This window comes from Martes martes, assembly GCF_963455335.1.
Source record: "Martes martes genome assembly, chromosome: 8".
NCBI classification, from domain to species: domain Eukaryota; kingdom Metazoa; phylum Chordata; class Mammalia; order Carnivora; family Mustelidae; genus Martes; species Martes martes.
In genome coordinates this window covers 122,279,338-122,293,941 of record NC_137895.1, presented here as the reverse complement: position 1 = coordinate 122,293,941, position 14,604 = coordinate 122,279,338, and the positions used below count along the sequence as shown (strand labels likewise).

At 36.1% G+C, this 14,604-nt stretch overlaps 1 protein-coding gene across 1 annotated transcript in view; it reads right to left on the bottom strand.

Annotated features, from left to right (window-relative positions):
• The window catches only part of MALRD1 (MAM and LDL receptor class A domain containing 1), a gene marked incomplete at its 5' end in the record, with an annotated part of 744,051 nt that overhangs the window by 447,338 nt on the left and 282,109 nt on the right, over positions 1 to 14,604 (bottom strand). Inside the window, one exon of the mRNA XM_080810106.1 lies at positions 11,062 to 11,275. Within this exon, the coding sequence (XP_080666232.1) occupies positions 11,062 to 11,275 (214 nt within the window). The remainder of the gene's footprint in view (positions 1 to 11,061; positions 11,276 to 14,604) is intronic.

Sequence of the window (14,604 nt, the reverse complement as noted above, 5' to 3'; positions counted from 1 at the left end):
AAACCCAAAAGGCTCCACTCCAAAACTGCTAGAACTTGTACAGGAATTCAGTAAAGTGTCAGGATATAAAATCAATGCACAGAAATCAGTTGCATTTCTTTACACTAACAACAAGACAGAAGAAAGAGAAATTAAGGAGTCAGTCCCATTTACAATCGCACCCAAAACCATAAGATACCTAGGAATAAATCTAACCAAAGAGGCAAAGAATCTATACTCAGAAAACTATAAAGTACTCATGAAAGAAATTGAGGAAGACACAAAGAAATGGAAAAATATTCCATGCTCATGGATTGGAAGAACAAATATTGTGAAAATGTCTATTCTACCTAAAGCAATCTACACATTTAATGCAATCCCTATCAAAATCCCACCCATTTTTTTTAAAGAAATAGAACAAATAATCCTAAAACTTATATGGAACCAGAAAAGACCTCGAATAGCCAAAGGAATATTGAAAAAGAAAGCCAAAGTCGGTGGCATCACAATTCCAGACTTCAAGCTCTATTACAAAGCTGTCATCATCAAGACAGTATGGTACTGGCACAAAAACAGACATATAGACCAATGGAACAGAATAGAGAGCCCAGAAATAGACCCTCAACTCTACGGTCAACTAATCTTCGACAAAGCAGGAAAGAATATCCAATGGAAAAAAGACAGCCTCTTCAACAAATGGTGCTGGGAAAATTGGACGCCACATGCAGAAAAATGAAATTGGACTATTTCCTTACACCACACATGAAAATAGACTCAAAATGTATGAAGGACCTCAATGTGAGAAAGGAATCTATCAAAATCCTTGAGGAGAATGCAGGAAGCAACCTCTTTGACCTCAACTGCAGCAACTTCTTCCTAGGAACATCGCCAAAGGCAACAGAAGCAAGGGCAAAAATGAACTATTGGGATTTCATCAAGATCAAAAGCTTTTGCACAGCCAAGGAAACAGTGAACAAAACCAAAAGACAACTGACAGAATGGGAGAAGATATTTGCAAACGACATATCAGATAAAGGGCTAGTATCCAAAATCTATAAAGAGCTTAGCAAACTCAATACCCAAAGAACAAATAATCCAGTCAAGAAATGGGCAGAGGACATGAACAGACATTTCTGCAAAGAAGACATCCAGATGGCCAACAGACACATGAAAAAATGCTCCACATCACTCGGTATCAGGGAAATACAAATCAAAACCACAATGAGATACCACCTCACACCAGTCAGAATGGCTAAAATTAACAAGTCAAGAAATGACAGATGCTGGCGAGGATGCGGAGAGAGGGGAACCCTCCTACACTGTTGGTGGGAATGCAAGCTGGTGCAACCACTCTGGAAAACAGTGTGGAGGTTCCTCAAAAAACTGAAAATAGAGCTACCGTACGACCCAGCAATTGCACTACTGGGTATATATCCTAAAGATACAAACGTAGTGCTCCGAAGGGGCACGTGCACCCGAATGTTTATAGCAGCAATGTCCACAATAGCCAAACTGTGGAAAGCGCCTAGATGTCCATCAACAGATGAATGGATAAAGAAGATGTGGTATATATACACAATGGAATACTATGCAGCCATCAAAAGACATGAAATCTTGCCATTTGCGACAACGTGGATGGAACTAGAGGGTATCATGCTTAGCGAAATAAGTCAATCGGAGAAAGACAACTATCATATGATCTCTTTGATATGAGGAAGTGGAGATGCAAGGCGGGGGGGTTTGGGGGGAGGTAGGAAAAGAAAAAATGAAAAGATGGGATTGGGAGGGAGACAAACCATAAAAGACTCAATCTCAAGAAACAGTCTGAGGGTTGCTGGGGGGAGGGGGGACGGGAGAGGGTGGTGGGGGGAAATGGACATTGGGGAGGTTATGGGCTATGATGAGTGCTGTGAAATGTGTAAACCTAGCGATTCACAGACCTGTACCCCGGGGATAAAAATACATTATATGTTTATTAAAAAAAAAAAAAAAGATGCTCTTAACACATAAATTGTTTCTTTCCTGATAAACTACTTGATTTCATAATATACACAAAACTACCGTAACACCCATCACTTAAAACACTGGCTTAGGGAGAGCAGGGACCAGTACTGGTAATTTGGGAAAGACTATGAGAGCTTTCTGAATCCCAGTCATTCAGCTACAGTCTACAGCAATGAATTTCTGATGCTTAAGACAATTGATCCTTCACCAGAAGCCTGTTTTTTTTAATAACATTATACCTGACCTACTTTCTCACATAATCTCCCACAGAAAACTAAAACTATTCACAGTCCATGATTAATAAAGTCTCTAAAAACACACTAGCTGTTTTCAAGGTGATGTATTACTTTTGAAAGCTCATGCTGGGATTAGTGTTTTATATATAACTAAATTCTCTCTCCTTGTCCCCTCTAAAAGTGATCCGTACCTTATTCTAACTCTCATTATTAATGTGAATGCTTATGTATCTCTTTTACTAGACAACGAGTTCACAGTTACTAAGGTAATATCTTGTTTTTGTTTGTGCTCCGGGAACACTTGTATCAGAGGTACCCAATGTTAACCCAATAAATAAATGAAAAGTACATGTCAGAGATGCAAGCGTTAATTACAAAATGCTTGGTTAAATTTTATATGACTATTGACAAAGAACGAAATAATTGTCTAGGTAGTGGTTTTCAGTGATGTGCATTACTGCACAGTTGCCCTCCAACTGGGGGACCCTATGCTTTCAATTTCATTTTTTGACATGACTGAGCACAAATTCGGATATGCTAAATGTTTCAGAGGGAATACTGAACCGGATATGGCAGAGAAGTAATATACATAATTCCACAGTGAGCAACAATTAAAATACATATAATAGTATCAGGCCATTTCCCCTACTCCCCCCAAATTCATCTTCTTATTCAAAAATGATAGAATTCTGCCATAACAAATGAGAGAAGGCAGTCAGAATATAAGTCAACTCAAAACAAATGTTCACAAAGAAAAAATTCTGAAGGATAACTATGTCAGGAAATTATAGTTACACATGTATGGAAACCAAAAGACATTGCTACTGACAAGGTGATAATACAGAAAGGATTGTGTTTTCATGATGGCGGACTCTTTAAATATTTTTGAGTATTTTTAAAAATTCTGGCACAAATACCTGATATCACTTAGCTTAATCTATCATCTTTTTTCATTCTTTATTCAAATGGCAACTTCTTAATGAGGATGTCTCTGACTGGCCTATTTAAAACCATAGCCACCATTCCAAATGTTTTCTTTCATACTTTTTGCTATTTTACGTGTCGTTAGACCACTTACTGTTATGAAATACATTGTGTCATTTTACTTATTTTGCTTAAGTTTGTGTCCCTCTGCACCACTACCAAATACAACAGAAGCTCCTGGAAAGCAGGAAATTTGTCTACACTCTTCACCACATCCAAATAATTAGAACCCTGGCACATAATAGATGTTGAATAAATATTACTGAATGAATAAATTTTCATTTTAAAATTTTTTCTTAATAACTCCAATAAATTATAGCTAGTAATCATATACATACATAAACACTAAACCTTGACTTCAATATAACTGTATTAATTAAACTCATCAAGAAGATACACACAGAATGATTTTTTTTTAAATTTCAAACACTACTGTCACTGGTTAAAAGCCTGATATCTGTGCATATGTCAATAAGGAAATAAAGAAAAAAATAATTGCTCTCCTTTCACCATTTTTCAAAATTTTGTATTGTTTAGGTTAGTGCTTCTCAAATTTTAATGTACATGTGACTCACTGGAGGTTGTCATTAAAATACAATTTATGATTCTGGGGTGGGTACTGAATTCTAAGAGATGTTTATCCATGGATCCCGATTTGAGTATTGGAGTTCAGATTTTTATTCACAGTGTTAAACTGCACACTAATATTTCTAAAACCTAGCATTTTGAGGAAAATTTAATTCAGTAGGAAAAATGTGCTTTAAAATATTGGTAATGACTCAAATAAGGCTGCTATTAATAATTCAGTATAAGAGTACACAATATTGTTTATCAAATGTCCTTTCACCAAGAGGCAACCCGAAGTAAACTATGGTCTGTGAGGGATACATCAATGTAGGCTCACTGATCATAACAAATCACCACTTCAGTGGGGGACCCTTATAGTAGGAAAGATGGTACGTATATGGGAGCTCTGATTTGCTGTGAACCTAAAATTGCCTTTAAAAACAGAAAAAGCGGGGCGCCTGGGTGGCTCAGTGGGTTAAAGCCTCTGCCTTCAGCTCAGGTCAGGATCTCAGGGTCCTGGGATCGAGCCCCGCATCAGGCTCTCTGTTCAGCAGGGAGCCTGCTTACCTTCCTCTCTCTCTGCCTGCCTCTCTGCCTACTTGTGATCTCTGCCTGTCAAATGAATAAATAAAATCTTTAAAAAAATAATAATAATAAATAAATAAATAAAATAAAAATAAAAACAGAAAAAGAGTACTTGACCATAGAGTTGAGGGTCCATATCTGGGCTCTCTACTCTGCTCCACTGGTCTGTGCATCTGTTTTTGTGCCAGTACCATGCTGTCTTGGTGATCACAGCTTTGTAGTAAAGTTTGAAATCAGGCAACGTGATGCCCCTAGTTTTCTTTTTCTTTTTCAACATTTCCTTAGCAATTTGGGGTCTCTTCTTGTTCCATACAAATTTTAGGATTGTGTGTTCCAGCTTTTCGAAAAAGGCCAGCGGAATTTTGATCGGGATGGCACTGAAAGTATAGATGGCTCTAGGCTGTATAGACATTTTAACAATGTTTAGTCTTCCAATCCATAAGCATGGATGGTCTTCCATTGTTTTGTGTCTTCTCTAATTTCTTTCATGAGCGTCCTGTAGTTCCTTGAGTACAGATCCTTCACCTCTTTGGTTAGGTTTATTCCCAGGTATCTTATGGTCCTTGGTGCTCTAGTAAATGGAATAGATTCTCTCATTTCCCTTTCTATATTTTCATTGTTAGTGTATAAGAAAGCAACTGATTTCTGTGCACTGATTTTGTATCCTGCCACATTACTGAAATGGTGTATGAATTCTAGTAGTTTGGGGGTGGAATCTTTTGGGTTTTCCATATAAAGTAGCATGTCATCTGCGAAGAGAGAGAGCTTGACTTCGTTGCCAATTTGAATACCTTTTATTTCTTTTTGTTGTCTGACTGCTGTTGTTAGGACATCTAGTACTATGTTGAATAACAGTGGCAAGAGTGGACATCCTTGTCGTGTTCCTGATCTGAAAGGGAAGGCTGACAGCTTCTCCCAATTGAGGATGATATGTGCTGTGGGTTTTTCACAGACAGATTTTATGAAGTTGAGGAATGTTCCCTCTATCCCTATACTTTGAATCATTTTAATCAGGAAAGGATGCTGTATCTTGTCAAATGCTTTTTCTGCATCAATTGAGAGGACCATGTGGTTCTTCTCTCTTTTATTGTTCTATCACATTGATTGATTTGCGAATGTTGAACCACTCTTGCATCCCAGGGATAAATCCCACCTGGTCATGGTGGATAATCTTTTTTAATGTACTGTTGGATCCTATTAGCTAGGATCTTGTTGAGAATCTTGGCATCCATATTCATCAGGGATACAGGTCTGAAATTCTCCTTTTTGGTGGGATCTTTGCCTGGTTTGGTGACCAGGGTAATGCTGGCTTCATAAAAAGAGTCTGGAAGTTTTCCTTCTGTTTCTATTTTTTGAAACAGCTTCAGAATAGGTATTATTTCTTCTTCGAATGTTTGGTAGAATTCTCCAGGGAATCTGTCAGGTCCTGGGCTCTGGTGCTGGGAAAATTGGACAGTATGTGTAGAAAAATGAAACTTGACCATTCTCTTACACAACACACAAAGATAAGCTCGAAATGGATAGAAGACCTCAACATGAGGCAGCAATCTATCAAAATCCTAGAGGAGAAGATAGGCAATAACCTCTTTGACATCGGCCACAGCAACTTCTTTCAAGATAGGTCTCCAAAGGCAAAGAAAACAATAATGACCAATAGTGAAAATGAACTTTTGGGACTTCATCAAGATCAAAAGCTTCTGCACAGCAAAGGAACAGTCAACAAAACAAAGAGGCAACCCACAGAATGGGAGAAGATATTCACAAATGACACTACAGACCAAAGGCTGATATCCAAGATCTATAAAGAACTCCTCAAACTCAACACACACAAAACAGATAATCACATCAGAAAAGGGTAGAAGACAGGAAGACACTTCTCCAAAGAAGACATACAAAATGGCTAACAGACACATGAAAAATGTTCATCATTAGCCGCCAGGGAAATTCAAATCAAAACCACATTGAGATACCACATTACACCAGTTAGAATGACCAAAATTAACAAGACAGGAAATGACAAGTGTTAGAGGGGATGTGGAGAAAGAGGAACCCTCTTACACTGTTGGTGGGAATGCAAGTTGGTGCAGCCACTTTGGAAAAGAATGTGGAGATTCCTCAAGAAATTAAAAATAGAGCTACCATATGACCTTGCAATTGCACTACTGGTATTTACCCCAAAGATACAGATGTAGTGAAAAGAAGAGCCATCTGTACCCCAGTTTTCATAGCAGCAATGGCCACAGTCACCAAACTGTGGAAAGAACCAGGATGTCCTTCAACAGATGAATGGATAAAGAAGATATGGTCCATATACACAATGGAGTAGTATGCCTCCATCAGAAAGGATGAACTGCAAACATTATTTGCAAATCATATATTTGATTATATTTGATAAGGGTTTAAGATCTAAAATATATAAATAACTCCTATACCTCAACAACAAAAAACAAACACTCCATTAAAGAGACAAGCAAAGGATTTCAATAGACATTTTTCCTAAAAAGATACACAAATAGCTATTAGGTGCAAGAAATGATGCTTAACATTATCTGTCAGCAGGGAATGGCAAATCTAAATCACAATGAGATTCCACTCTATAATGTACTATAATGGCTATATTTTTTTAAAAGAAATTATAACAACTATAATAAATAACAAGTGTTAGCTAAGTCCCAGACCATAGAGACAGCCAAATTTCCTTAACATTACCATTTGCGCTCCCCCCACTTATGGTCTCCCTCAGTTTACTCTGTATTTTCTCATAGCACTTGTCACCTTTTAAAAACTCTATAATGTATTTTATAGGCAAATGTGGGGGTAGGTGGAAGACGGAGGAGAGAGAGAGAGAACATTTTTTGTTTAAATAAAGAAGATGAGAGAAACCATTTTTTTTCTGTTTTGCTTACTGACATATACTAGGTGTCTCCAACACAGCTTAACATATAACTTCTCAATAAATACGTGTTAAATTTATTCACTGTTTTCTCCACCTCCTTTGACGGGGTTTTAAAATTTTATATCTTTCCAAACCCTGTCTGTCTTTTATCTATGTTCTATTCCATTAATTTGCACATTAGCTAATTAGCTTCTAATATAAGATTTCTATATAAAGTTTCCATATTAGTTTCTAATACAAACTAACATAAACTATATATTAGTTTTTAATATCTATAAATTCTTCCCTATGTATTCACTAGGCTAAATCCCACATGATTTGTGTGCATTGTTTTTATTAGTTAAAACATTTTCTAATTTTACTGTAATTTTTTTATTAAAGGGGAGGTTACTAAAAGTGTGTTTCTCCTAACCAATAGGTATTTTCCAGCTTTTATTTTCTAATTGATTTCCAATCTAATTAAAAAGATATAATGTGCCGTTTTAATCCATTTTAAAGCTTTAAAATTTCCTTAATGTTTAACAATAATATAATCTCTTTTTTGATAAATATACTGTGTATGTTTCAAAAGAATAGGTATCTACAGATGGTAAATACAGTGTTACCTTTGCTCATTAGGTTCAGATTCCTTACTAATTATGTTGATTAAATATCCAGCATCCTTACTAATCATGGTACAGAATTAAATTACTTTCAGTATGCCTGAGACACTTTTAGTTATGTATGAACAATAAATATGCTAATTAGAATATATGTTGAAACAAAAAATATGGATGCTTTCTGAACAAGCTTCTATATCATTGGCAAAGATATGTTCAAATAAGATTTTAGAGTTGTCAGACATACATATTACTTTCTTCTTGTTTACTATGTCCCATATTTTAGACGTGATATTTATATAGTAAAGCCAAAAATAACATTTTAATTTTTCTGCCAGATTTTGTTTTCAGAGTCTATACTGATCTACAGAAAATTAAAGCAGCAGGTACTACTATTTTATAAAAGATTATTCTCTTCCTTTGCATCAGAGACAGTCCATTCCCTTAAAGGGGGTTTTAAAATCTTTCTGCTATTTCTCCGTGGTATATTTCTACCTAATGATATTTCAGAAATTTTCTTAGAGTTGTGATATTCAATCAGACTTTATGTAGGATTCTAAATAAAACAAAAAACAAAATCCCAAGTACTACAGAACTTAAGGCTGGATTTTTGATTGGTTGTCACCCAAATTTCTGCAATCAGTTGCTATGGTAATTTTTAAGATTTTTTTTCCCTTCCTACTCTTCTGGGACTAATCAGAGCATCAAAGTTTACAGTATACATAGGATAACAACTCATAATGCATACAGCATATGTTAGCCACTTTATATTTAAAATGTTTAATATTATAAAATGAGATTATAGGTAAATTTTTAAAAATACATAATATTTAAGCAATGTTATTTAAAAAATTATACATAAACAATGAATCTTGGAACACTACATCAAAAACTAATGATGTACTGTATAGTGACTAACATAACAATCTTAAAGAAATGTACAAATAAATAAATAAATAATCATACTCATGTAAGAGAACCAGTATCAAAATGGGGTCTCTTTTATAAGGTCTAACATCTTGTTGTTGTTTATTTGTTCTAAGAGCTGAAAAAGTTTTTTTTCTATATAAAATCTGGAAGTAATTCAGCTTTCTTGCTCTAGTATTACTGATATGCGTAGCCCATTCAAACCTTAAACAAGGGTGATTTGGCGATCACTTCACCAAAAAACACATTCTGGTGCAACTTTCCCTCCAAAGTGTGATGATTACTTTTACCTTTATTTTTCATACAAAAGAACTACCCCAGTATTATGCTATGTGAAGTAAGTCAGAGAAAGACAACAAATACCAGATGATTTGTATGTGGAATCTAAAACATGGAACAATTAAATAAACAAACAAAAAGCAGAAACAAACCTATAAATACTGAGAGTTATGTGATGGTTGCCAGAGGGTAAGAGGGTGGGGGATGGGCAAGATGGGCGAAAGGCAGTTGGGAGACACAGACTTCCTGTTACAGACTGAGTAAGTCATGGGGATGAAAAATACAGCACAGGGACTACAGTCAATGGTATTGCAATAGCACTGTGTGGGACGGTGGGCAGCTACACTGGTGCTGAGCACAGCATGGTGTATAGAGCCACTGAATCACTATGTTGTACACCTGAAACTAATGTAACTGTGTGTCCACTGCACTCAAAAAAGGAAGAACGACCACAACAGTAAGTTCCCATACATTTCAGACTCTGTCAGCATATCAGCATCCTTTCCTGAATACAGACAAAGCATTCCTAGAAATATTTACAAATTTAGAACCTAAATACAAAGAGTTCTGGGAAACTCTGGCTATAAATAAATCGATACTTCCAAAATTACATTAAATTTTATCTGGGGAAAGAGATAGATTGGCAACATAAGAAATAAAATTCAAAAGCCTAATATCTGTTCTATTTGATAACCTAATAGATTTCTGTGATTTTGAAATGAAAATGGCAATGAAGAAATTGTAAAACCATTTGATGCAGAAAGTATACATGCAGCAGAAAACATTTATAAGGTAAAGATAAATATTAATTCAGAACTCAAGATTAGCCAAATATTTTTGCTTGGGTCCTATGTGCTAATAATTAGATATTGTAAGAAACAATCCACAAGTAAAGGAACAGTTACTTGATATAAATAGGATTTCTATGTCTACAACTTTTTTTTTTATATTGTTAAGATTCAGCATTACACAGAGAGGTATGGTAGCTTGAGCAAAGCAGTGAATCATAAAGTACTTGATTCTAGGATCAATTCTGTCAACACCAGTCTTAAGAACTCTGACAAAATCTTAAGCACTCCTGTTGGCAGCTTTGTCTGCAATATACACTAAGAGTATCTGTCCCACTCACCCCTCAGGGCTTCTGTGAAGATCAAGCAGACATTAGCAAATGAGATGACTTTGAAAGTTAAAAGTTCTATACAAATGAGAGCTCTCATTCTACTGAAATTGTTCCTGATATTCCAGATTTGGTTCAGCAACAACAACAAAGGCTCAAACTAAAATATTCTTCCTCAGAAATTATTACTAGTAAGTAGAATAATTTGTCAACCTTCATTTCAAAAATCTGTATTCACCTCATTTGCAATGAAATGAGGTAATAACTGGGCTGTGTTGCACAATTTACAGACTTACCAAATGAGCACATATGGCCCATTTAGCTAAGGATATTTTAATAGGTGTTTATTATGAGTTGATCTCCTACAATAATATCACGTAGCTGATATGTATTTCCTTTAGAGGACTGCTTTATTTAATATAATATCTAGGTATTTACATATTTTTTGTGTTTTTGTTTTTTAACATTTATCACATTTCTTAATTTACACAAAGGAATGACAACTCTCTCCAGTGCATCAAAGCACAGAGGCCAGTGAGCCTTGCATGAATTGGCATTGATGGATGTTTTGCTTGTCTTTTTCCCAAAACATTCTTTCATATGAAAAATACCTGTTTCCATTCTGTTTGTCTTTGAAGACACCTGTTTCCCAGTTTATCGCCAATTGTCTCACACATAACCAAGCCACCAACTAGTTTTAAATGAATTACAGTTCTAAATTAAGTATGGAGAGAAAGAAAGAAATGAATTTACATAGGTAAATCACCTTACCTGCCTTGGCTGCTAGGCTATGCATACTTTGTATGTTTCAGCAACTAACACACTACATGCAAGCTAAGGTTGTAGGAGACAAAGGGAAAAGGGAGGGAACAGAACAGTTCCACTTACTGCAAATGAAAGTAGACTCATCTGAATTATCAGTGCAGTCATTCACAAAGTCACACAGCTTGTCCTTTGCAATGCATTGCTTGTTGGCACACGTGAATTCCTGAGCAGTACACTTCCTGTCTGGGCTAAGTAGGGGGGCACAATCTTGAAAGGAAATATCGTCCACTGCTACATCTCCCATGTAACTGATACCACGCTTTGCCCTAAAGACAATCTTTAAAAAAAAAAAAAAAAAAAAAAGGTAAGGAAGAGAAGAAAGAAGTAAAGAAATCCAATTTTAGTTGAACTAATAATTCAAAATTTGAGGCAAATTTTAAATATAGGACATCAGGTTTGAATCTAAGAAAAATACCCCCATAATGAAACTGACCCAAGATGCCTGAGGGTCATCCCACAAATGCGGGAGGGGCAACACCACTGCTCTTATCTAGATTTTTAGGACAGGTGGCAAAGAAAACCAGTAGGAGCCACCAAGCTACCAGTGCTGCTTCTGCAGCTCTCTCATCCAAAACGAGATCTGCTCACTTCTTAGGGCCTCACTCCTCACTTCCTCCTCTTAGGGGAGGAAGGAGGCCAATCAGGTGACAAAGCACAGGAAGAGAAAAAAGATACAACCACATCCTTTATTTTGACCAATATGTTGCCACTCCTCAGATCTGTCCATCCCAACTATGTGAAAGGAAAGATATCAAACCTCAATACCATGAGTTTTTTTAAATTGCCCACATATTCGGAATGGAAATGATCTTCATTTGCCTTTGATGTATGTGATTGACAAAATTCTCATTTGTGCCACTGACAGGGAGAGCCCACTTAACATGGACTCCAAATGAATTAGAAATGATTAAACCTGATGAAGTTCTTGAACCTAGGTGAGGTTCGGAGAAGTGAGGTTCGGAGACGACGGCTAAGAAAGAATTCTTAAGACGTCTTTGGTGCAAAAAGGTGGTTTATTAGAGCACGGGTTCAGGACCTGTGGGCAGAAAGAGCTGCTGCCTCGGGGATGTGAGGAGTGGCTGGTTATATACACAGGAGTTGGGTAGGTGAGGACAAAGGGGGTGTTCAGAAGGGCTCTCAAGGTAAAGGAGACTGTCAGGATATTGGAGGCCTGGTTACTATCAAGCCAAGGCCGTTTTTCCCTTTAATGAGGCACTAGCATGAAGACAATTGGGAGTTTCCTGGTGGAATGTCACATTCTTGCTATCAAGCGTCCTTGTTAGTGAGATTTGGGTTTAGAAGAAATTTAACTTTATTTACATTTCCTTTTGCCTCAGCCTCCTTCAGTTTTGTTTATGGAGGGGAGGGTAACATTAGGGCTTGAGGAACTGAGTTATGTGCCTCTGGAAATTGGGCTATTGATAAGGTAACTTCGTTGTAAATCTCAAGGACATTTGTAAACCAAAGGAGACTCCTGCCTTGCAGGATTGTGATCTCTGCAAGTTAACTATTTGTTTTTCTTTTAGGGCAGTTAGAGGTGCCTGAGGAATATTACACATATTACTGAGGGGAGCGGCTGGAGAGGGGGTGCAAGGTGCCAGCTTTTGCTTTGTCCTCAGCCAGCCTCCTGCTCCCTCATCAAACCTAGTAAGAGGAGCTGCTAAAATGTTTAGAAATTTCCTCTTCAGTTGTAATACCACCAATGCTTGGAAGAACAATTAACACTCTTTCACAGAACACAAGAAGTCACAAATTATTTAGTTTCAAATTTCTAAGTGACATTAATTCAGAATGCTTCTATTAAATTTCTCTGCATGCCAAATATGTATTCGTGCATTAACATAAGAAATATTCACTTTTTAAAGTAATTGTAGAACAATTCAAAATGAACTAACACAGATTTACTTCTGTGATTTTATACAAATATTCATTGTTCAAGCTCCCAAATACCTTTTGACCAAATCTAAACATTTTTCTCGAAAGAATTACAATTTCTCCTGAGGATGTGTTATGCTTTCATGTGACTCTATGAAAACCTCTGTGTTCTCCTTTTAAGATAAGATTTTAGAGTAATTGAAAATCATGCCTCTCAAATTATCAAAACCAAAACAAAAAATACAATTTTTATGTAAATCCATATACCAAATTTACATAAACTATTCTTCCTAATAGATATACTGGAAAAGAAAAATAAATTTGATTGAGAGGTTTGAAGTCATTAAAAAGAGGTGAAATTAGAAAGAATAAGGACTACAGTGTTTTATAAGGAAACACCATTACACAAATGAAAAGGGTACTCTATTTTCTGGATGCATCTAAACATTTAAACATGTGATACAATGTTCTATGAAAAAGGAATCAGATAATAAGTGTTTCCTTATTAATTTATTCTTGTGCAGTTCTATAGATGGACTCTCAGGTGCCTGCGAGATCCAAATGATCAAATCCCTGCTTATATCCCAATGCTCCACAAAATGTTGGTTAAGATTCCATAGACTTTCCTACCGAATGTGATTACACTTTTTTTAAAAAAGAATTATATTTTTTTCAGTAGAATAAAAGCAGGGTCAATTATTCTGGAAAAGTTGGAAAGCAATATGGCACAGCGTTTGGATTATGAACTTAATGAACTGGCCTTGCTGACAGTCTGTCTATGCCATTCTGTAGTCTGCAACTAGAAGTTCCCTCATGTGTAGGTAATTCTGTATTCTATCTATAAAAGGAGATAATGATCATACAATTACTGTAAAAACTAAAACAAATGTTTCAAATTTACAGACTAGTACTTAGCACTTACTAAGTGCTAAGTATATGCCTGCTCTAGTTATACAAACTATTTTAATTAAACACTCTGTTTACATTTGAGGGCTCCCAAATAAAACTCTGAAAACTACTCAGTGCTGATTCCACATATAATTTCTAACCATGTCTTGGACTTTTTCTCAAGGGTTAGAGTTATACCTCTTCCTGAGGTGAAAGCGGTAACACTGTAAAAACGGAAGAAACACGGACAGTGTGCCTGGCTCATCAGTCTATCTCCAGTGCACACTAATGAGCTTTGCACCTAGGGGGCGCTTATTAGGTCTGTATTGAAAGAATGAGTGAATCACCAAAAAACATCAAATATTCACAAGCCATTATTATCTAATTTTAAGATTCAAACAACGCAGGTATATATCTCTTCAATCAAATTTCAATATATGAGAAAGCACATTTCAGAAAGGCTAAGTTAATTAATAATTGATTTTTCCTGCTGAAATTCCCCTTAATGTTATTTTGAACATGATTTTACTATACAAATATTCCACTTGCACAGAACTAGTTAAGAATTCATTGCCTGGGATAGAAGCCTATGTCCGGCAGCAGCGAAACCTTCTCCATGTTCTTGCTGAGGATTCTTCTACCCTCAATTAAAAGATGTTAGGGAATGAACCGGTGGAATCATTTTAAAATAAATTTCATATTGTGCAATATAAAAGTGCAGTCCAATAATTACATCTTCAGGCTGAATTTATTTCTTATCAATTTCCTGAATTATCTACAAATGACCCATAAGAAAACAGGACTCCAGTGAGAGGTCAAAAACATACGGACTTTATCACACCT